This window comes from Chiloscyllium plagiosum, chromosome 3 (genome assembly GCF_004010195.1).
Source record: "Chiloscyllium plagiosum isolate BGI_BamShark_2017 chromosome 3, ASM401019v2, whole genome shotgun sequence".
In the NCBI taxonomy this organism is placed as follows: domain Eukaryota; kingdom Metazoa; phylum Chordata; class Chondrichthyes; order Orectolobiformes; family Hemiscylliidae; genus Chiloscyllium; species Chiloscyllium plagiosum.
The window spans coordinates 117115111-117138388 of record NC_057712.1 but is presented as its reverse complement, the minus strand read 5'-3'; the positions used below and the strand labels follow the sequence as shown (position 1 = coordinate 117138388).

At 40.1% G+C, this 23278-nt stretch overlaps 2 protein-coding genes across 4 annotated transcripts in view; one reads left to right on the top strand and one right to left on the bottom strand.

Moving 5' to 3' along the window:
- The window catches only part of LOC122548466 (mitotic checkpoint serine/threonine-protein kinase BUB1-like), a 62926-nt gene extending 58489 nt beyond the window's left edge, over window positions 1–4437 (top strand). For both annotated transcript variants that reach the window (XM_043687177.1, XM_043687176.1), the window contains exons 23-25: window positions 1239–1416; window positions 2804–2910; window positions 3024–4437. In XM_043687177.1, coding sequence (XP_043543112.1) covers window positions 1239–1416; window positions 2804–2910; window positions 3024–3225 — 487 coding nt within the window. In that variant the 3' untranslated portion in view covers window positions 3226–4437. The remainder of the gene's footprint in view (window positions 1–1238; window positions 1417–2803; window positions 2911–3023) is intronic.
- A 91-nt stretch (window positions 4438–4528) lies between these two features.
- Window positions 4529–23278, bottom strand: part of tpcn3 (two pore segment channel 3) — a 65178-nt gene continuing 46428 nt past the window's right edge. Inside the window, exons 14-20 of one of the 2 annotated variants that reach the window (XM_043687178.1) lie at window positions 18775–18862; window positions 9470–9539; window positions 9174–9393; window positions 5983–6073; window positions 5777–5890; window positions 5588–5700; window positions 4529–4851 (exon numbers count right to left, since the gene is read on the bottom strand). In XM_043687178.1, coding sequence (XP_043543113.1) covers window positions 4706–4851; window positions 5588–5700; window positions 5777–5890; window positions 5983–6073; window positions 9174–9393; window positions 9470–9539; window positions 18775–18862 — 842 coding nt within the window. In that variant the 3' untranslated portion in view covers window positions 4529–4705. Of the gene's footprint in view, window positions 4852–5586; window positions 5701–5776; window positions 5891–5982; window positions 6074–9173; window positions 9394–9469; window positions 9540–18774; window positions 18863–23278 lie in introns of those variants that run through there. The other variant, XM_043687179.1, reaches the window with a different exon arrangement.

Sequence of the window (23278 nt, the reverse complement as noted above, 5' to 3'; positions counted from 1 at the left end):
GATGTCCATTTTCTGATAAAATTTGTGAATAATCTCTGGAAGGGCTGCCTTCCAGATTTTGCAAGCTAAATATTGAGCAGTCTGAAGCTACTGTTTTTGGGCCTGACTCAATCCTTCTCTCAGAATTAGTCATAGACTATTGCCAGTCTGCTCACAACTTTGGTGAAGTTTGACTCAGATGGTCTTCTGAACACATTTGCACCATCACCAAGACTATATTTCCACATCAAATGGTCTAACGTCACCTATCTTAGCTTATCTCCTATTTACAACCCCCCTTCACACCTTTCCCTCTAAACTTCTGTTGCAACATACTCCAAATTCTACCTTACGTAAACTTGATCATCTCGAACTTTGCCAGTCATGTAGTAACTCCTAAGCCCTTTTTAAACAATGACATCCTGTTGAGCAACCAGTGGATTTTAAAATTCTTATACCTGGTTTAAAATTCCTCCATGGCTTTGGCCCTCTATCCCAATTACCCTCTGAGATATCTGCATTCTTCTAATTCTAGCCTCTTGAGCATCCCTAATTTTAATTGATCCATCATTGGCAACCTTTCTTTCATTTGCCTAGGCCTTAAGATCCAGTATTTCCTCACTGCAACTCCACCTCACTATGCAAATAAACTTGAACCATCTCCAAAACATTTAAATCCTTCCTTAAATACAGAGGTCAAAATGCAGTGAAGCACTACTGGCTTCCTTTCATATTTAATTCAGTTCATAATAAACGATAGCACTGCATTAGCCTTCTTGAGTGTATTCCTTTGTCACAAAGAATAGATTATGAAAATAAGGATGTTATGCTTCAATTAGTGCATTGGTGAGACTATATCTCAAACATTGTGCAGATTTAGGAAGGATATGAATACTTTGGGAAGCAGTTAAAGTTGGTTTACTAGATTGATACAGAGAATAAACCTTGAGGAAAGCGAAAGGTTAGACAAGCTAGGTTTGTTTTCCATGGAGCTTAGAGGACAGGGTTGATGTGTATATGATCCCGAATGGCCTTGACATGATGCACTCAGGAAAGGAGTTTTTCCTCTTCAGCAAGTCAAAACCAGGGAGCATTGTTTAAAAATTAGGAATAATTCTTTTAGGACAGATGAGAAATGTTTTCAGGGTTGTGGAACTTTGGAATTTTGCCTCAAGGCAGGATCATTAAATAATTTTGAGGAAGTGGATAGTATGAATTTTTGACTATTAACAAGATTCTAATATTGTATGTGAATCTAGGTTCTTGGATGATGCAGCCAGCGTTGATGACACGTTATCCCAAGGACTGACATTGATTGACTTTGGTCAAAGCATAGATATGAAATTATTCCCTCACAATACAGTTTTTGTGGAAAACTGTAAGACATCAGGCTTCCAGTGTATTGAAATGCTGTCAGAAAAGCCATGGACATTCCAGGTATATCATGTTTAACTTTAAACTTCTGCATACACCTTTAGCAACCATGCTCCAATTTAAGACTTTCCAGGCCTATTGTAGGGTAGATTTCCAGGTACTGCCTGTTCACAAACCAAGTCAAATGTAACCTGACCAATGACTGCTCCACTCTGTCCACAGTGGTTGGCAAGCAACAATAATACTGTTGATATCATCCAAATGGCACTAAACTCTACAGGGAAGGTTAGAGTGATGACAGTTGATAGAAAAGCAGAATTTGACTGTGTGTGAAGTGGAGCAAAATTCAAATCAGAAGTCTCTCAATAGTTGGTGTCTTATGCAGCATAATAGAAGCTAGTCATCTCAGCTCAATGACATCCTAACAAGTGTTCTTCCACTGTGTCAGATTATCTTCAGCTGTTTCAGTGGCCATTCTTTCATAAGGTCAGCATTGAGGACGCTTGGTGATGATTGCATAACTCCTCATACGGGGGTTCGGGACAGTCAGTTGGCTGGATGGCAATGCAGAGTGATACCAACAGTGTGGCTTCAATCTGCCACAGCTGAGGTTATGAGGAGGACTCTTTTTCTTTACCTGGCCCTATACTTGATGCATGGTGACCCTCAAGTTAAATCACACCTCTCTCTCTCGCTCTCAAAAGAAAGAGGCCTATGATCTGGTAAGGCTAAAGTGATTATAAACGCCTCATACTTAAAGTTTCAGTCTTGCAGCATGCAATGAATGGATTACTTAAGGCTTGGATGATGTGTATCAGGCAATTAATATCTTCCATGAGAGAAAACCTAACCATGCGGATGTTCAATGGTATTAGCATTGCTGAAACCACTAATGTCAATATCCTGGGGTTACTAGCCTTAACACCATGGTTACGAGAATTCTGCCACATCTAACCTACCTCCTGAATCTCCAAAGCCTTTACCACCATCAATGAGACATAAGCCAAGAGTGATAGAATGTTCTCAACTTGCCTGGATGAGTGCAACTCTAACATCAACATCCAGCGCAAGACCCTACTTAATTGACACCATATCCACCACTATCCTGCATTGACCACCTGAAAGGTAACAGAAGCAGACATCATCCTTCACTGTTGCCTGCTCAGAATCCCAAAACTCCCTAACAGCATTGTTTGTGAATATGTACACCCTATGAACAGTTGGCATATCACCAGCTTAAAAACTGTGAGAAATAGACAATAAATGCTGACTGACCTTGCCAGCAACGTGTCGTCTTTTGTTATCCTTCAAAGATGTCATTTCCTATGCTCTATTATTGTTCAGCCATCTCAGTTGAGCAAGGAAATGTCTCAAGTTATTTATAGAACAATTTTTTAAATAATTCCCTTTAAAATATTTTCAGCTAATGCTTATTTTTCTGTGGCTTTAGACAGACTACTTCGGAATTGCTGCAACAATTCACTGCCTTCTCTTTGGCACTTATCTGAAATTAAAGAAAGACCAGGGTATCTGGAAAGTTAATGCAACTTTTCAAAGGTCAGTTTTTATTTCCCCTGATATCTGGAATTGTCATCCTAAACAGGTGCTACATTATTTAATTGTATCTCTGAACTATGGCTCGGTTGCTGAAAATATTTTTTTTGTTTCAGAGGTCATCATGCAGATTTGTGGAATCATTTCTTTAATACCTTGTTATATGTTCCCAACTGCCAGACTCTACCATCACTTTGTGACCTACGGGAAAAGCTGGTGTCACTCTTTAAAGAGCAGTATACAAAGAAACTGAAACCACTGCGGCAGCGCTTACTGGTGCTTTTACTAGAAAATAAACCTTCACAAAAAAGAATGTAAATTGAAAAGCTGTCTATAAGTGTAGATTGTAAATAGAGAGCTTTGTATTTCATTCTTGTATGCTTAAACATTGCTATTATTTCATTGTAAATGTTCAAAATAGTGGAATCTAGATTATATAACAGAAATTGATAAAGTTTTTAAGTATGGGTTGTGCTGTTGCTCATTCCAGCGAGCATAGCCCATGGCTTGCTTTGTTACTTATCCAATGTATGTCAATAAGAGGATGTTTGGAATTTAAGGGTTTATCTAGAGATTTTCTGGCTTACAATCCACATGCTGTGGAACGACTCATGAGTTTTTACAAATAGCAGTCATTTAAATTTATGGTTAGATTATATTTGTTAAAACTTGTGCCTATTAAAGACAATGCAAAGTTTATTTTAAAAATGCATTGAAAGTAAATGGTTTAACTGGATTTTTTTAAACTACAAATAGTTGTATCATATTAAAGACATTGAGTGCTGCACCTGGATGCCTGTTTAGACTGTGTCATAGTTCTCCAGCTATGGGCTACTTGCAAGTTAACTTTCAGTTATTGACTAAGTGAGCCTTTGGTGGGAAATAATTTGATTGTAGGAGCACAATAAGATTAGTAATGTGATTGATCTTAAACTGTACAACAAAATAGAATGTCTACCAATTTACATTGTTCAAATATTGAAGTTAGGAATTCTTTGAATTAATAGTGAAGGCTAGAGTACTGAAGTCACCAATCCATTTTTAATTACAGGTTAAGAACAAGCTCAGGTGATGTTTAGTCTGGGCTGTTATGGCAGAAGATCCTGAAACATGACTCTTTTCTTCTAATCATAGGTATCATTCTTTGGAAATTGACAAGTAGTCCTTTGAGGATATATTATTCTCCATTCAAAACCACCCCCTCACACAGACCTTAAGTTAATACATTTCATAAATGTAAAAGGACTCACTCCTGGATGGCACTGATATATAACTTCCTATGACTATGCACTACTTGTAGATATTATTATTACACTAGTATGATAATTTAGAAGTTGAAGTAATTTGTGCACAGGAGCAAAATAGGTTAAAATATGATCATGTAGGCCCTGCCTGTAACAGTGCTAGGGTTAATTTAAAAGTACTCAATAGTTTATCATTTAAGAACAATTTGAATACACCCCAGTTAAATGGAAAGAAAATGTTATAATTTGAAAGTTATCAACCCTCCTACCTAGTAAGCCAGCTGGCTTACTATTAATATCACATGATCATGCTATCGTGTTATTACTGACAATTTGTATTTAACAAAGGGTTCCTTAGAAAAATAAAAACAATGAAAATCAGGTGATCATTTTAGTGCAAGAATTCATTTGAATCACAATTATCTTCAACGTTAAAGTACATGCTGCTCAAAAATAGCAGAATAATCCCTCATGATTCATACCACAAATTTCAGTAGAGAATACAAAGATGTAAAGTACATTTTTCATCTTGAAAGACACGAGCCTTTTGCAAGTTACGCTATACTATCAAAAGTGGGTTGCTTAGGCACATAATCATCTGGTGAAAGATTGTCAATCTCTTCAAAAGTTGGTATTTCATCTTCTGGATTTAGCTCCTCCTCAAACATATGTTGCAGCAAGGCATCGACAGTCTTGTATCCTACCAAAAAAAAGTTATTTAGTAACTAGTAGTAATGCTCTGTACAAAACCTGGTAAAAATCGCAGAAGATCTAACATGGCATTTGCAACTTTATCTAAATGATCAAGGGGGAATTATGCAAAGTTTTAGGAGTAAATTAAGTCACCATTAAGCCATACCATGTGCATCAAATGTTTTTGCAACCTTGGCCAGACTCAAGATTTAAGAAACTGCATTAGTGTGGATAAAGTTATTCAGGAGAAACCGGAGTTGCATTTTTAAAGGGAGTCAAAGCCTTGGGAAATGAAAGAACTGACTAGTTCATTCAGATTACAACCTTAGAATCCCTGCAGTGTGGGAACAGGCCCTTCGGCTCAACAAGTCCACACCGACCTCCTGAACAGCATCCCGCCTAACCCCACTCCCCATTATTCTACATGTACCCCTGACTAATGCACCTAACCTACACATCCCTGAACACTACGGGCAATTTAGCATGGCCAGTCCATCTAACCTGCACGTCTTTGGACTGTGGCAGGAAGCCAGAGCACTCTGACGAAACCCACTGGGAGAATGTGCAAACTCCACAGTCACCAGAGGTTGGAATCGAACCCAGGTGCCTGGCGCTGAGGTATCATGCTAATCATGAAATTGATAAATAAAACAAAATGTGATACAAAACATCTTAAATAGTCAGTTGGAAATGGCATACAAGAACCCGGTTTAGTACAAAAGATAAACATTATATATACTTACTAATTGAAGCTATTTTAAATCTGAGTTTGGATTTCAAGTCTGTATCATCAGTATTGCCAAGATCATTTTCATTTGTCTCCATGACTTCAACTAGATTTCCAGCAGGGTAGTCCCTAAATTAAACATGCAGATTTAAAAAGGATTGGCAACACAATTTTTGAGCAACACACTCATCCCTGCTTTACTTACACACAATCTCCCATTCCAAGCTCCTGAATTTTCTTCTCAACAGCAGTTTCTACTGCACTCCTGGCCAATGAGTGTTCCACAAAAAATGCTTCCAAAACAAATGCTATAAAGATACTTTGAAGAGAAAAAGAAAAGAAAAAATCACATTCATGTGAACTCACCAAGGTATTCCTGAATAATTCCAAAACACAATAAATTGGACTTACTTTATTAGTATAATAACAACCATTATGTGAAAGATGACAAAGAAGATCCTTGCCGTTAAGTGAGTTACTTTCACAAATCCAGCTGCAAGAAGTATTATTGTTAAGGATTCTAAAGGAATGTAAAGAAAGTCCTAACTATTGGAAAAGTAAAGACTAAACACTCAAAATGCTGAACATTTATTTCAAATTCTTTATGCCATTATTCATTAAGAATTCTACAACACTGTACATAAATACTTCCTAACATCTCGCTTTAACAGTCTGGCCCCCATTAGACTATGCCTCTTAGTACTATAATCTCCAACCAGTAAAACAGTTCAGTTTTATCTACTGTCTTTTCCTGTTAATATAGAGAAGATGTTTAATTAAATTGTCCTTAACCAGTCTGCTTTGCTTGGAGTCAGCCCCATATAGTGCAGAAGGCGGCCAATCAGCCCATTCTGTCTGCACTGGTTTCCAAAATGAGCACTATTGCTGATTTCAATTTTCCATTTTCCTACCTTCTCAATCATCCTAGTTATTCTTCCTTTTCAAAAAGACAATGATTCCCTTTTGAAATCCTCTATTAAACTTGCCTTCATTACCTTTTTAGGCAGTGTATTCTAGACCATAACCACTGACTGTGAAAAGTTTTTTTTTATAAATTAAAAAATGGCAGAAGACCAAGTGGGACAGCAGCCTAGATAACTGCAAGAGGGAGGCAACATTCCATTTTAAAACATGAGAGAACAGGTATAGCCACATATCAGCAGAGAGAAAACAGCACCTCACTGGTCTAAAGGACCAGTTTGTGGACTGACCATGGTACAATATAATAAAGATGGCAGGGAAAGATGATGCGACTGTAGTATATGAAGGAATCCCAGATTTTAGTTTGAAGCAAAGAAAACATGTCTGCAGTCAGAGTTTGAGCTTCAGGTCAGAGTCATCGAGCTGATAGATGATGGAAGGAGAAAGTTACATGGACATTTAACTCCAAGAGGCAGTCACACTCCTTTGATCAAATCAGAAGGCCAATCCTAAGGAGTCAGGACAGGACAAGTTTTCAGGTGAGACAGGTCAGCTAGAAGTGGAAGTGCCTCGGCCTTTGCAGTTTTGCTGGTTTGAATTTTTGAAGCCTGTCTAGGTGAAAAGGGTGGATGAGCAAACAGATCATGGCACTGTTAAAGGAAGCCATTCATACAGGTAAATTATAGGAATGTATAGTGGACGTAGGAGTGAATTGGTGTCGGTATATGTGCACAGATCATTGAAGGTGCCAGGACAGGTGGAGAAAGCAGTTAACAAGGTATACAGTGTTCTTGTTTTTACTGATAGGCAGTGATGTTGAACATTTGTTAACTGGAGTATTGTGTATATTTCTGGGTGCAACATTATAGGAAAGATGTGAAGGTGTTGGAGAGAGTGATTGCCAAAAATGATCCCAGCATTGAGAAACTTCAGTTATGAGGATAGATTGAAGATCTTGTGACTGTTCTTCTTGGAGCGAAGCTAGCTAAGAGATTTGATGGAGATTTTCAAATTCATGAGGGAACTGGACACTGTAGATGGGGGAAGCTGCTCCCTCTCAGATGTAACAAGTCAGCATATATTTAAAATAAGGTGCAAGAGAGGCATGGATGATGATAGAAAAAGAAAACGTCTTCACACAGTAGTTAAGATGTGAAATGTCATGCCTGGAAATGTGGAGGAGGTAGGTTCAATTGAGGCATTCAAGAGGGCATTAGATTGATATTTGGAGAGAAATACTGAGAGGGGGTCTGGGTGATATGGCGAGACATTAGCACAGGAAATGAGGCTGGTGCAGGCACAGTGGTCCAAATGGCCTTCAGCACCCTAAGAACTGAGAGATTCTGTGGAAGAGGACAGAATTCCCATTTAAGACTGAAATGAGAAGTTCTTTTTTCCCTCTCAGAGGATAGTGAGTCTTCAGAACACTTCCCCAGAGAGTGCAGGAGGCAGTGCATATTTTTAAAAACACAGGGAGCCAGATCCTCACTAACAGGCTCTCCTTCGCTGAGAAGGATATTCCCAGGGAGTATAATGAGGGTTCAGACTGTTCCCCAGTTGGCAGGAGTGTCTTGTTAAGAGGTTAGGCAAACTAGGGCTAGGCCTGTATTCTCTACAGTTTTGAAGAATGAGGGGTGATCTTATAGAAAATTGTCGAAACACTTAAAAGGAATAGACAGTAGGTACAGGTAAGATTACTGATAGTATATTCATCATGGTTGCACTCACCTTTCTTAAAGACTGAAATCCCAACAACTTCAACATTCTATTTTCCTTAAATTAATCTTGTTTCAAAATATCAAATTTACCTTCCTACAATAGGGAAATTACATGCAAAAACATTACATTGTTAAATGTTTAGAATCTGGCTGTAGAAGGTACAAACATTCATAATCATTCATTACATATGTTTAAGCAGAGCTTAGGATGAGCATTTTATTCCTTAGTGCTTTCAGCCTAGTATACAGAACGAGTCTCTTCTACTTTGTTCAACAACTATTGTGTTTCCTGAACTGATTAACCCTATGCCATGATACACTTCATAGAAGCCCTCACACACCCCTTCATCTGCTTGGAACTTCCAGCTTCCTTCCTAATGCTGTCAAGCTAGGGGAACCTAATCTTGATTTAATACACAAATAAAACTGATCAGTTGTCTCTTAAGCAATACAACATTGTCTTAACAGATGTTCCGAGTAACTTATAAAAGTTTCATAAACTAACCCGGGAGAGATATCTGGCACAATTATATTAAAATGCACCCAAACGAGACCTCAAATCTTTGTCATGGTTTTAAGCTTATCACTTTGAAATTGCGTGTGTATAGTTTGAACTGATTGATGGAGTTATCACCTCAAGATACTTTTCTATTTCCCCAGAAGCAATGCCCTCTTTTTTTTTTAATATAAGCTGTATGAAACACTTCTTGTTGAAAGCCCCACATCAACTTCTCACTCTTAGAAAAAGTTGGAAGATTAAGATAAGCCTGTATAAGAATGTCTTGTACCAGCTAGACATAATTTCCCCCGTCCTAAAATTATCTCAACCAATGCACCGGTGATGAGACATTGTGTTACATGCTATCTTATTGCTGGGTCATTTGCTTCATATTTAGTGATCTGGACAATTCCAATTCAATAGGGAAAGAACAACTACATCTAATTAATTTCAAGAAAGGATATCATGCCATTGATTAACCACTGTTAATTCAATGAGCAAAATGAAGGCTGAAACAATATTATTGAAGTTATTCCTGCAGTATCTAAGAGCAGCAAACTGAGAACCCTTCAGTGCTGGATTGCCACAATATTTGGCTGCAGGGTCACTGGAGTTGGCACCATAAAATTGAATTCTACCTTTGAATGCTTCCATTCCAATTATTGCAAATATGTAGTATACGACCTAAAAGAAATGCATGTAAATTAAAATTTTGAAGTGTGAGCTTTCTTGCCAAATGTCATAATGTATAACTACTTACCACAACAAGTCCTGCATAGGTTAGCATTGTAGGAATAAGATTTACCAGTGTATTCAGCAGAACCCTGAACCTTTTAAAAAAAAACAATAGAACAACTTCAGAATTAACCTTTCCCAATTACAACTGCCTCACTTTATTTTAATACCTCCCCCCTGCTATGGAAAATCCTGCAGGTCTATCTCAAACCCCTCCAAAGCAGTCACACAGAGGGAATAAAATAATAATTTTTTTCAACCTTTAACAATTGCTTTTGCAGATGAAGTTTCCAAAATTTCTGAAACATGGTAATATCATCCTCTGGTGTTTGCACTCATTTATAAATTTGATTTGACATTGTAGGTTTAGGTTTTACATTGTGTGTGAAGCAAGTTGCTGAAATTGCAAGCCATTAACAGGAGAGAGAGAGAGAGAGAGAGAGAGAGTAGAAGAGACAGCTAAGAATCAGAAAATGTATCTCCAGTATAAATTGACCAACCTGAGAAGTATACAATATGTCACAATTCATTGACATGGTCCACTAAAAATCAAGCCCTGCTATTCCTAGAGGTGTCACAGAAGTTAAAGATTTTTCAAAGTATGTGGAAGTGTGAGCTTAAGAAGAATTCTTCAATTTACCTGTCTTTTAGAACAAAGTTGACAGAAAACATGGAGCAGATTTCTGTGTTTAACAAAAATTGCTATTTACTAGAAGTAATTAGATCTAGCTACAGGTAAACAACTATATACCATCGGCATATGAAAACCAGTGAAGACTCTAACCTTATCACTCCTGCTTACACACAAATAGATAAAGTGTTTTCATCATGGAAGGAAAAAACTGGGAATACAGTTAAGTGGCTCTCATTTACATGGTTGGTAAGATTCTTGTGCTGATCAGAATGCTGCTGCTCAGTTATCCTTCTCCAGATGCTTCCACTGGTTTGCACAGTCTCTGACTCATCAATTAAAAGTAATATTTTTGAGCAACTGCCAAAGGAAAGATGTACTGGGATTCTGCAGGCTTTTCTGGATCTTGTTCATGGCCCCTTTTTCAGTTACCAGAGATCCAACCACATAGTTGTTGGCAAACAGAAGGCCTTTGTTATCAATAACTTGTGATTTGTATACAAATCAATGAGCCACTCATACTAACCAATCCTCCATCTGTACTGGATTCCTCAGCTCCAACTCGTCTGCAAACGCAATTAAACCACTGTTTGAACAAGCAAATGCAGTAATGGTGCTTGCAATGAGTGGTAGGTAATGTGCTTTCATAACATTCAGCAATCCTCCAGAAATTCTTGGTTTTAAAGAAGTTCTTTTCTCATTTCAGCTCACATTTTGAAAAAAACAACAACATGGGCTTTATAATTAGATTGGGTGGAACCAATGATAAATCAGATACGAAGAGGAAAAAAAACGGGAAGATTATTTGCCTTAAAAGGTTCTATGTAATACATCTGTTTCCTTTTAAATTTAAAACTTAAATGGAAAGATTCTGCACTAGTTATTAATTTTCAGTGTCAGACGTGATTTGTCAATAATCACTTATTACATTGACCATTCCAGTACCAATTATCCTCTTCACAAAATGTTACAGATTAAATTTGCCATAAAGTAGGTCTACTGTGCAATTATAGCTGTTTCACTCTATTCAATGGACTGCATTGGGCAAGTATAAATTAACACTAACAGTGCATTAGAATACAGTGGCAGTTTTCTTAACAGGGAGGACAAAAACATTCACCAAACACAAATACAGAGAGAGGACTAACATGGAAACAGAAAATAGGAGCAGTAGGAGGCCATTTGGCCATTCAAACCTACTCTGCCATTCAATATAATTATGGCTGATCACCCTACATAGTACCCTGTTCCTACTTTCTCTCCATGCCCTTGGATCCTTTTTAGCCTGAATACCTTTACTAACATCTTGAAAACATTCAATGTTTTGTCTTCAAATGTTTTCTGTGGTAGTGAATTCCACATGCTCACCACTGTCTGGGTGAGGAAATGTCTCGTCATCTCAGTCCTACATGGTCTATCCTTAAACCGTGGTGCTAGAAAGCTTCCAGTCATTGGGAACATCCTTTACACTGAATTCAAATGCAAAGTGCTCAATTAAAACTCAGCCACGTCTTCTGGTTTCACTCACATTATCACTTAGGTCTCCAATGGGCCCAAGTCTTTACCTAGCTATTCTCTTATCCTTAATATCTTTAGAAAGCACCTTTGGATTTTCCTTAATGTTACCCACCAGTGTTTACTCATGTCCCTTCTTCATTCACCTAATTTAAGTAACTCCTGGACTTTCTATACTCCTCTAAAGCAACCACTGTTTCAAGCCTTTGATAACTACCATAAGCTTCCTTTTCTTTTTACCTTATCCAATTTTGTACATCCCTTGGTATCAAGGGTTCTCTGGATTTGTTGACCCAATCCTTCAACTTTATGGAAGTATGTTGGCAAGTATTTATTTCTTTTCTGCCATTGCTTAAAAGCAGGAATTGGTTTGTTAATGCCCTTCAGGGAAAGCAACTCCATCCTTACTTGATCTGGTCCACATGCGACTCCAGACCCACAACAATGTTGATTCAACTGATTTCTGAGCAATTAGGGATGGGAATAAATGCTGGTCTAGCCAGTAATACCCTCATCTCAGGAAGGAATGAATAAAAACAAAACTAGCTTTCTAAACTTAACTCTACTGCTTTTAAATTCCCCTCTCACAAACAGATAGACAGGACACATGCAATAAGGATAGTGGGGAGCAAGAACAGAAAGAGAAAGACATCAAGGAAGCAGTTTGAAAACACCAATTCAGACCATGGGTTTTCAGGAGTCGGTTCTCTCCGTATCTTACAGTCAGTCCATCCTGACTGTCCACCAAGGGCAGGTCGTGTCTCACAAACCGCATTGAGTTTTTTTGAGGAGGTTGATGAGGGTAGGGCAGTTGTGGTGTACATGCACTTCAGTAAAGCCTTTGATAAGTTTCCACATGGTAGGCTATTTGAGAAAATGCGGAGGCATGGGATCGAAGGTGATTTAACAGTTTGGATTACAAACTGGCTTTCTCTAAGAAGGCAACGAGCGGTGGTTGATGGGAAATATTCAGCCTGGATTCCAGTTACTAGTGATGTGCCACAAGGATCTGTTTTGGAACCACTGCTGTTTAACATTTTTACAAACGACTTGGACGCAGGCATTAGTGGATGGGTTAATAAGTTTGCAGATGATACTGAAGTCGGTGGAGTGGTGGACAATGTGGAAGAGTGTTGCAGGGAGACTTGGATAAACTGCAGAATTGGGGTGAGAGGTGGCAAATGGAGTTCGATGCAGCTAAATTTGAGGTGATGCACTTTGGCAAGAACAACAGGAAGGCAGAGTACTGGGTCAATGGAAAGATTCTTGGTAGTGTGGATGTGTAGAGAGATCTTGGAGTCCATGTACATAGATCCCTGATAGTTGCCACCCAGGTTGATAGTGCTGTTAAGGCAGCATACAGTGTGTTAGGCTTCATTGGTAGAGGGAATGAGTTCCAAAGCCGTAATGTCATGCTGCAACATTGTGTTTAGTTCTGGTCGCCCCATTACAGGAAGGATGTGGAAGCATTGGAAAAGGTTCAAAAAAGATCTATTAGGATGTTGCCTGGTCTGAGCGAAGGTCTTAGGAAGAAAGGCTGAGAGACTTGGGTCTGTTCTCATCGGAGAGAAGGCGGCTAAGAGGGGATTTAATAGAGGCATACAAGATGATCAGAGGATTAGATAGGGTGGATAGTGAGTCTTTTTCAGAGGATGATGACATCTGTTTGTAAGAGGGGTCGGAGCTGCAAATCGAGGGACAGATGTCAGAGGCAGGTTCTTTACTCGGAGTGGTAAGGTCAGGGAATGACCTGCCTGCCAATGGAGTTAAGCAAAAGTGAGGACTGCAGTTGCTGGAGATCAGAGTCTAGATTAGTGTGGTGCTAGAAAAACACGGCAAGTCAGGCAGCATCCGAGAAGCAGGAAAATCGACGTTTCAGCCAAAAGCACTTCAGTAGGAATGATTTCCTGCTCCTCGGATGTTGCCTGACCTGCTGTGCTTTTCCAGCACCACTCTAATCTAGACTGCCAATGTAGTTAACTCAGCCACATTAGGGGCATTTAAACAATCCTTGGATAAGCACAAGGATGATGATGATGGGATAGTGTAGGGGGATGGGCTTAGATTAGTTCAGATGTCAGCGCAACATCGAGGGCCGAAGGGCCTGTTGTGCACGGTATTGTTTTATGTTATATCTTTCAATTCTTTGCTGATGGGATGAGGTTCTTCTACACCAATGATGTGTTTCATTCACTGGTCAAGAATTCGCCCTTTTCAGAGTCCTGAAAGGCAATTTCCTGGTATCCTTTCAACAATAGAATTTGCAACCACTGTTTTAAAAGGGAAATGGCGAGTGACAACAGCTACCAGGAGATTTTTTGACACTTCTCCATACAAGGGGGAGTAAGAGAGATTTGTGAATTTTCTCTTTACAGGCGAAAACTTCTGCAGTATTGACCACGCACAAATTGTAATCACTTGTCCAGGAATCAAAATGTTGCTTTCAGACAACTGTCCCTTATTTCAGAAGTCACCAGTGCCTTTCTGACTTCTCCCTTATTGCTCCAGGAAAAGATAAAAACCATGCATACAATTCACAATGCTGTAGTAAACTTGATTTTTAGAAGTTCAAACCTCTCTTTATCCAATATCTTTGGTTTAAAGCAGCATCTGGCCTTCAGTCCCAGAAACGTTTTTCCATTCCCTTTATAAAGTGGGTTTAATTTTTCAGCTACTCCCCAAACCAGCCTAGACTCCCCTAACCTGTAGTAACAGTCTCTCCACCAACTCAATCTGATTCTTCATCACATTAAAAAATGTGGATCAAATCACTCAAAATTTCCAAATTCCACAGAAACGTTAGTCAGAGTGATAACAGATCATAATTTGAAAGCATCTGGATGACATTTATCAACGTGACAAAGGCAAATACCAGGGCTACCTGCAAGACAACAGACTTTAAACAGTGTTATTCAATTTGATTTATTACTGTCACGTGTACCAAGAAAAAGTATTCTCTTACAGGCTTTAGAGACAGATTGTACTATACAAAACAGAGTACAGAATATAACGTTACAGCTGCCAAGGTGTAGAGAGGGATCAACATTAACATTAAAGAGGTCCACTCAAAAATATCATCACAGCTGAAAAGCTGTTGTTCTTGAATCTGTTCATACATGTATTCAAACTTTTATATCTTCTGCTCAACAGAAGAGGATGCAAGAAAGTATAGTAATCACAGCTCCCTGACCTTTACTATACACATTGAGGGGGACAGGGGCTGATGTTATGGGAAAGTAATTAGGGGAGAGGGAATTACAATACTATTTGGCAGTAACTGTGGAGCATAAACTGGGAACAGATATTCTCAGGGAAATGCACAACAGAAATGTGGAGGTTGTTTAGGGAGTATTTACTGCGAGTGCTGGACAGGTTTGTCCCACCGAGGCAAGGAAGGGATGGCAGGGTTAAGGAACCTTTGATGACGAGATGGGGAACATCTAGTCAAAAGGAAGTAGTAAGTTGACATAAAGTTGAGGAGGCAAGGATCAGACAGGGCTTTAAAAGGGCTACGAGGTTGCCAGGAAGTAACTGAAGAATGGACTTAAGGGGAGCTAGAAGGGGACATGAAAAAGCCTTGGCAGGTAGGATTAAGGAAACCCCCCAAGACGTTCTACACTTGTGACGAACAACAGGATGGCCAGAGTGAGGGTAGGGCCGATCAGGGATAGTGGAGGAACTTGTGCCTGGAGTCAGAGGAGGTGGGGAGATCCTTAGTGAATACCTTGCTTCAGTAGTGAAAGGGACCTTGTCTTTGTGAGGACAGCATCAAACAGGTTGATATATTTGAAGAGGTTGATGTTAGTAAGGAGGATATGCTGGCAACTTTGAAAAACATGAGTATAGATAAGTCCCTTGGGCTAGATGGGATATACCCAATGTTACTACAGGAAGCGAGGGAAGAAATTGCTGTGCCTTTGGTGATGATCTTTGCGTCTTCACTGTCCACTGGAGTAGCACCAGATGAGTGGCGGATGACAAATGTTATTTCCTTGTTCAAGGAAGGAAATAGAGATAATACTGGGAATTACAAACCAGTCAGTTAGTCTTATGTCAGTGGTGGACAAATTATTGGAGTGGATTCTGAGAGACAGGATTTATGATTACTTGGATAGCCATGATTTGGAGATGCCGGTATTGGACTGCGGTGTACAAAGTTAAAAATCACAACCCCAGATTATAGTCCAACAGGTTTAATTGGAAGCACACTAGCTTTTGGAGCGACACTCCATCAGGTGATAGCGGAGGGCTTGATTGTAACAGAATTTATAGCAAAAGTTTGCAGTGATGTAACTGAAATTATACATTGAAAAATTGATTGCCTGTTAATTCTTTCATCTGTTAGAATACAGTGATAGTTTCACTTCTTTCATGTGTAAATCACAAAACCTTTTTTTAAAGTTGCATTCTCGGGTTAGCTGTTAACAATGATTGATTCTAATCTAAAAAAAGAGAGAACAGAGTTTTACATAAATTCATGCGGTTTATGTGACATGAACCCAAGGTCCCGGTTGAGGCCCTCCCTATGGGTACTGAACTTAGCTATCAGCTTCTACTCAGCCACTTTCCTCTGCTGCCTGTCCCGAAGTCCACCTTGGAGGATGGTCACCTGAAGGTCGGAGGCTGAATGTCCTGGACCTTCAACGTCAATTTTCCTGCTCCTTGGATGCTGCCTGACTGGCTGTGCTTTTCCAGCACCACTCTAATCTAGGTTGGTGGAACAGCAGATAATGTGGAGGGCCATTGTAGGTTGCAATGGGACATTCACAGGATACAGCGCTAGGCTGAGAAGTGGCAGATAGAGTTCAACCTGGAAAAGTATGAAGTGATTCATTTTGGAAGGTTGAATTTGAATGCAGAATACAGGGTTAAAGGCAGGATTCTTGGCAGTGTGGAGAAACAGAAGGAGCTTGGAGTCCACGTCCATAGATCCCTCAAAGTTGCCACTCAAGTTGATAGGGTTGTTAAGAAGGCATATGGTATATTGGCTTTCATTAGCAGCAGGACTGAGTTTAAGAGCAGCGAGATTATGCTGCAGCTCTACAGAGCCCTGGGTTAGACCACACTCAGAATATCGTGTTCAGTTCTAGTCACCTCATTATAGGAAGCATATGGAAGCTTTAGAGGGTACAGGGGAGATTTATCAGGATGCTGCCTGGACTGGAGGGCATGTTTTATGAAGAAAGGTTGAGGAAGCTAGGGCTTGTCTCATTGGAGTGAGGGATGAGAGATTACTTCATAGAGGTGTACAAGACGATGAGAGGCCTAGATAGAGTGGATATAGCCAAAGACTTTTTCCTGGAGTTGAAATCACTATCATAAGAGGGCATAATTTTAAGGCTCTTGGAGGAAGGTTTAATGGAGATATCAGAGTTAGGTTCTTTACAGAGTGGTAGGTTGTGGAACACACTGCTCGCGGTGGTAGTAGAGTCAGACACATTAGGGATGTTTAAGCAACTCTTGGATAGGCACATGGATGATAGTAACAGATATGTAGGTTAGTTTGATCTTCAAGTAGGAAAAAAAGGTCAGCACAATATTGAGGGCCGAAGGGCCTGTACTGTTCTGTATTCTATTGAACTGGGGTGGGAGGGGTCTGTGATTATTTTAGTTGCTTTCCCAAGGCAGTGGGAAGTATAGATAAAGTTAATGGATGGCAGGCTGGTTTGTGTGATGGACTGGGCTGTGTTTACAATTCGCTGTAGTTTATGTTGGTCCTGGGCAGAACAGTCGCCAGACCGCACTGTGATGCATCTAATTAGGATGCTTTCTCTTGTGCACCTACAAAAATTGGTAAGAGTCTTGATGGACAAGCCAAATTTCCTTCACCTCCTGAGGAAATAGAGGTGTTGTTGAGCTTTCTTGATTGTAGCATCGACATGGGTGGACCAGGACAGATTGCTGGTGATCACCACTCCCAGAAACCTGATGCTGTTGATCATCTCCACCTCAGCTCCATTGATGGAGACAAGGGGATGCCCTCCACTCTGCTTCCTGAAGTCGACGACCAGCTTCTTCATTTTCCTGATGTTGGAGAGTTTATTGTCTTTACACCTTGCCGTTAAGCACTCACTCAATCTCCTTCCTGTACTCAGTCTCATCATTGTTTGAGAACCAACCTAGAACGGTGGTATAGTCAGCAAACTTGAGAATGGAATTTGTACAGAATTTGGCCACACAGTCGTGTGTGTATGAGGAGTATAGTAGGGGGATGAGTGCACAGCCTTGTGAGGCACTGGTGTTGGAGGATTATCATAGAGGAGATGCTGCCACCTATCCATACTGACTGCGGTCTGTTGGTTAAGAAGTCAAGGATTCAATTATAGAGAGGACAGCCAAGACCAAGGCTTTGGAGTTTGAAGAGGAGTTTGTTTGAAATGATGGTGTTGAAGACAGAGCTGTAGTCAATAAGTAGCAGCCTGATGTGGGTATCCTTGTTATCCAGATATTCCAAGGATGAGTGTAAGGTCAGAGAGATGGCATCTGCTGTGAACCATGTTGTACCAATAGGCGAATTGCAAGAGATCAAGGCAATCTGAGAGAAATGAGCCAGGACCAGCCTCTCGAAGCATTTCATAATTATATTGTTGTACTGTTAAACAGGTTATATGGACATTGAAAACAAAATGGTGAGTTTAACTCCATAGCACAGCATATAGAGATGGTACACACCAACTAAGCTCACACTGAGGATCTCACTGTCTCAACCTCTCCTCTTGCCTGAGGCATGGTGACCCTGAGGTTAAACCACCCACCAGTCATCTCTCTCTCTCTCTCTCTCTCTCTCTCTCTCTCTCTGATGAGCGCGCAGCCCTTTGGTCCTCTAAGACAGTGGCAACTTTACTTTTATACACCTTTGCTGTCCCTAAAGAAGAGAAAATAACCAAGCTGGTTCCAAGCAGAAGATCAATTTATGAAGGTTCCAACAAACACATTTTGTTTTCACTGCAGAAATGACACCTGATGACAACCTTTGAATGAATGATGGAACGACTGATCAAAATCAAACTGATGCTGATTTCACTTGGGCAATAAACATAAAAACAAAGAACAGGAGTACACTAACCAAATCAGTGTTCCTCACCCACACCTCCCCCATTCACATGACAATGGACAAGGAACAGCCTGTCAAAAGGTTTTTTTGGCTACTTTTCATTTTAAAAGCGCAGTCTTTATGCTCTTACCTCTGGAAGCTGTCAATGATCCGGATTAATCGAAGTATTCTCAGGATGAACACAATATCCAAAACTTGTTGGCTGCTGTATCCACCAGCTGAGCAGGTAACAAAAGGAAACTCAAAATTACAAACACTATTTTGGTGATCACTCCTTGAACTATGCATATTTTTAAGACCTCCATTATTTAAGTTTTTTTTAAAAAATCATTTGTACTTTGGAGTTGTGAACTGAGCAAAGAGCTGAAGGTGACCTTTGGACTGTGAGCAGCAGCTTGTTTTTGGAAAGATCATGAGAACAAACAACCTGATACTTGTTTACAGGCCAGGCCTGGAAGTTGATTGCAGGGGGATCCTTCTTCAAAAAGGACCCTCTAGATGCATCGTTTCTGGAAATACATGATGTTCAAACATATCTTGAATGTTAACGGGGCCTCCTAGGGAGTCTAACAAAGAGAAACCAAAGTTTGAACTGGCTTTTTAAACGGTGTTTAAATCAGAAGGATAGTGTTGATGAAAGCTACAGGATGGAAGTTTGATTGCTCCCAGTTTATCCTCAGATTAGGAATTTATTGGAAGTTGGGAGAATAGAATCTCAGTTATAAGCATTGACTGAATATTCATTGGAGCCTACTGGAAGTTATTTATCTGCATTAGTCTCTTTAGAAGTCCATATGCCTGTGAGATTACATATCAGAGACCACTTCAGTGAACTGGCCAGCTACATCTCTTTTGATGTATCCCTGAAAGAATGCCCATTTGTCTAATTCTAGCCCCCATTCATACAAATCAAAAGAAATTGGAGTTTAAAATCATAGACATTAATTAGATTACCTGGTTTAACATTGCTCTGCTAAAGTTATTGTATTACCAACATATTGTTAATTCTTTTTTTCAAGCTATGAACTTGGTGCCTGGTATCATTTATTCAACAAGGAAAAAAAAGTGAGGATTGCAGATGCTGGAGATCAGAATAAAAGTGCGGTGCTGGAAAAGCACAGCTGGTCAGGCAGCATCTGAGGAGCAGGAGAGTCTACGTTTCGGACAGAAGCTCTTCATCAGGAATGTTAATACTGCTCCTCCACCAGCACCACACTTTTTGACCCATCATTTATTAAACCTCTGGTACTGGTTATTCAAAAAGCTTGGCTCGGGACAAATGGGTTAATTTTGAATGTCATTGAGTGTTTTAATTTTTCTGTGTTGCAAATACAGACATAGCAAGGCTGATGTGATGTGGCTGTCTGTCTGTGTTGCAACAGATTATAATGGTCTGAACTAAGTCGGATTAAATTTAAAAGAGAACAGCGTAAATCCACCGACTCTTAAATTGCAGTTTATGACAGGATGCTAAATTATTTGAAAGGAGTCAAGGTGAGGAGGTGAAAGTGACTGGCCTTGATATCAAGGCAACATCAAGGATATCCAGTAAAACTGGAGTAGGAATCGGGGAAAATGCTCCACCGAATGGAGTTGTGCGCATCTTAGAAGCCAATCATCTCAGCCCTTGGAATGTGCTGCTGGAGTTTCTCAGGGCAGGGTCTTACCAGACACAATATTGCTCAATTTGTTCACTTACAAGCAAGGTTAATACAGAAATAGAGCACAGCAAAGCTACTGTGTGGGACATTGATCTGGTCAGGTTAACTTGTTTGCTGCGTGTTCAGCAAACTCAGATGAGTTAAAGACTGCAACTTTCATATCTGAAAATACCCTGAAAAGGCAAAGTATCTCAAAAATCTGAACAGCACGTTAAGGAAGATGTTGCAAGTTGCCACTATGCAGTGGCTACAAAAGTGTTAGAATTTCCATGCCAGTGCAATGACAGGCATGTAGATCACATGTCCCACGAGATGGCTGATCAAACAGAGAGTCCTTTCAATATTCATAACAGGCAGAGTACACCATATTCTACAGTCAGTGTTCATAAAGCCTGAAGTAAAACGTCTGTGATTCAACAACTGGACAGCACACGTTCAACGACAGTGTTTGATCACAGCTGTACCAACAAAACAGAGATAATCAGTTGAGTGTATTGAGATTCATTTACGCTCACTAAAAGTGATTAATGTTGGAATATATTCTGCCAACAAAATATCTTCAAACGTGATGCCTTTTTTTGATTTACCCTGGAGCCTGAGAGCCTATTACTGAGAGCCAGTTACTTTATTTATGACAATGCCTCAGTTGATCAGTGTCGACCAGCCAATTAATCAATCAATACCTTCTCTTCAGGGGCATACTTTGTCCTTATTGTTTAAAATTTGCAATTTCCTCTTTCGTCCTAATGAGTTCAAGATGAAAACCCCTGGAAATATTAAAATTGAAGAGGAAATGGCTTTTGGTATGTCGTTAGATGCCTATCATCTCAGCTTCAGGTCATCTCAGCAGGAATTCCACAGCTTCGAGTCCTGGGCCTCACCACTGTCAGCTGTTCATTTTTTAAAATAGAATCCCTACAGTGTGGAAACAGGCCTTCCAGCCCAACAAGTCCATACTGATCCTCTGAACAGTACCCCACCAAGACCCATTCCCCTACCCTAATTATCCTATATTTACCCCCAACTAATGCACCTAACCTACACATCCCTGAAAGCTCTGCACAATTTAGCTTGGCCAATCTACCTAAGATGCACATCTTGAGGAGGAAACTGGAGCACCCAGAAAAAAACCCACACAGACAGAAGGACAATATGCAAACTCCACACAGAGTTGCCAGAGGCTGGAATCAAACCTGGGTCACTTGTGCTTGTGAGGCAGCAGTGCTAACCACTGAGCCACCATGCAATCAATGACCTTTCCCTCCATTTGGTGGGGAAGTGGGGATATTCACTTTTGATTACTCTGCAAGCAAATCCATTCACAAGTTGTCAAATAGTGAAAGAATCGGTGTCTGCATGCTGCAAGGCTATGCAAAATGATACTTAGAATTTATAATCATAAATACAAACTTGGTATTGGACTGACAAGTAAAATTTGTGCCATGCAAGTCCCAGGTAATGGCTGACCACCACCCAAGACATTCAATGACATTACTATTGTCAAAGGCGCCACCATCAACTCGTGGGGCCACCACTGACTCGCAACTTAACCGGACAAGCAACATAAATATTGTTGAGTACAGGACAGAGGTTGGACATTCTGCAGGGTAGCAACTGAACCTCTGACGCCTGAAAGCCTGTCCAGTATGTACAAAATATCAAATCAGCGGCATCATGGATCTCTCTCCTGGATAAACTTAGCTCGATACCCATACAGGGGGATTAATGCCACAATCATTTTACAACTTCACTCCCTGCACCAAAAGCACACAGTGGTTGCTGGGTGTATAATCAACAAGATTTACACTGCAGCCAATCAGAAAGGGCTCCTTAAAACAACAGACCTACAATCTCCCTCATAAAAAAGGAGGAGGGGGGGCAGTAAACATTTGTGGAGACTTTGAGCGGCACCTTTCCACAGTACTCCGGGTACCCTCGTTATTCAATGCTTACGCCAAATGTTCTGTCTGAAACAGTTATGCATCTTCATAAATGCTGATAACACAGTCTTAATAGTGGAAATAAACATACAGCAGTCACTCAAGGTGCCAGCCTGCCTCCACCTTCTCAAAGATAACCAGGAATGAGCAAAGAAGCATAAAATTAGTCTTGCTCATCATATGCATGCCCATGAATGAATTAATTTAAAAACAAAACAAATTTAGCTTCCCACAGACACAAGTCTAATCCTCAAAAGAAATTAAATATCCTCACTAGAAATTAATTCTTGGAAAACCTTCCAAACCCAAGTCTAATTCATGGATCTCTGTCCAAGTAGCAGAAGATTATGCGAGAGAACGGGGGTAGGTCCGATCAAGGACAGTAGTGGGAGACTGTGTATTGAGTCGGAAGAGATAGGAGAGGTCTTGAATGAGTACTTTTCTTCAGTATTTATGAACGAGAGGGACCGTATTGTTGAAGAGGAGAGTGTGAAACGGACTGGTAAGCTAGAGGAGATACTTGTGAGGAAGGAAGATGTGTTGGACATTTTGAACAACTTGAAGATAGACAAGTCCCCTGGGCCTGACGGGATATATCCTAGGATTATGTGGGAAGCAAGAGAGGAAATCGCAGTACCGTTAGCAATGATCTTTTCGTCTTCAGTGTCAACGGGGGTGGTACCAGGGGACTGGAGAGTGGCAAATGTTGTGCCCCTGTTCAAAAAAGGGAATAGGGATAACCCCGGGAATTACAGGCCAGTTAGTCTTACTTCGGTGGTAGGCAAAGTAATAGAAAGGGTACTGAGGGATAGGATTTATGAGTATCTGGAAAGACACTGCTTGATTAGGGACAGCCAGCACGGATTTGTGAGGAGTAGGTCTTGCCTTACAAGTCTTATTGAATTCTTTGAGCAGGTAACCAAGCATGTGGATGAGGGTAGAGCAGTGGATGTAGTATACATGGAGTTTAGTAAGGCATTTGATAAGGGAAGGATGTCGTGGAAATGTGGAACTTTTTCAAGGAACAGATACG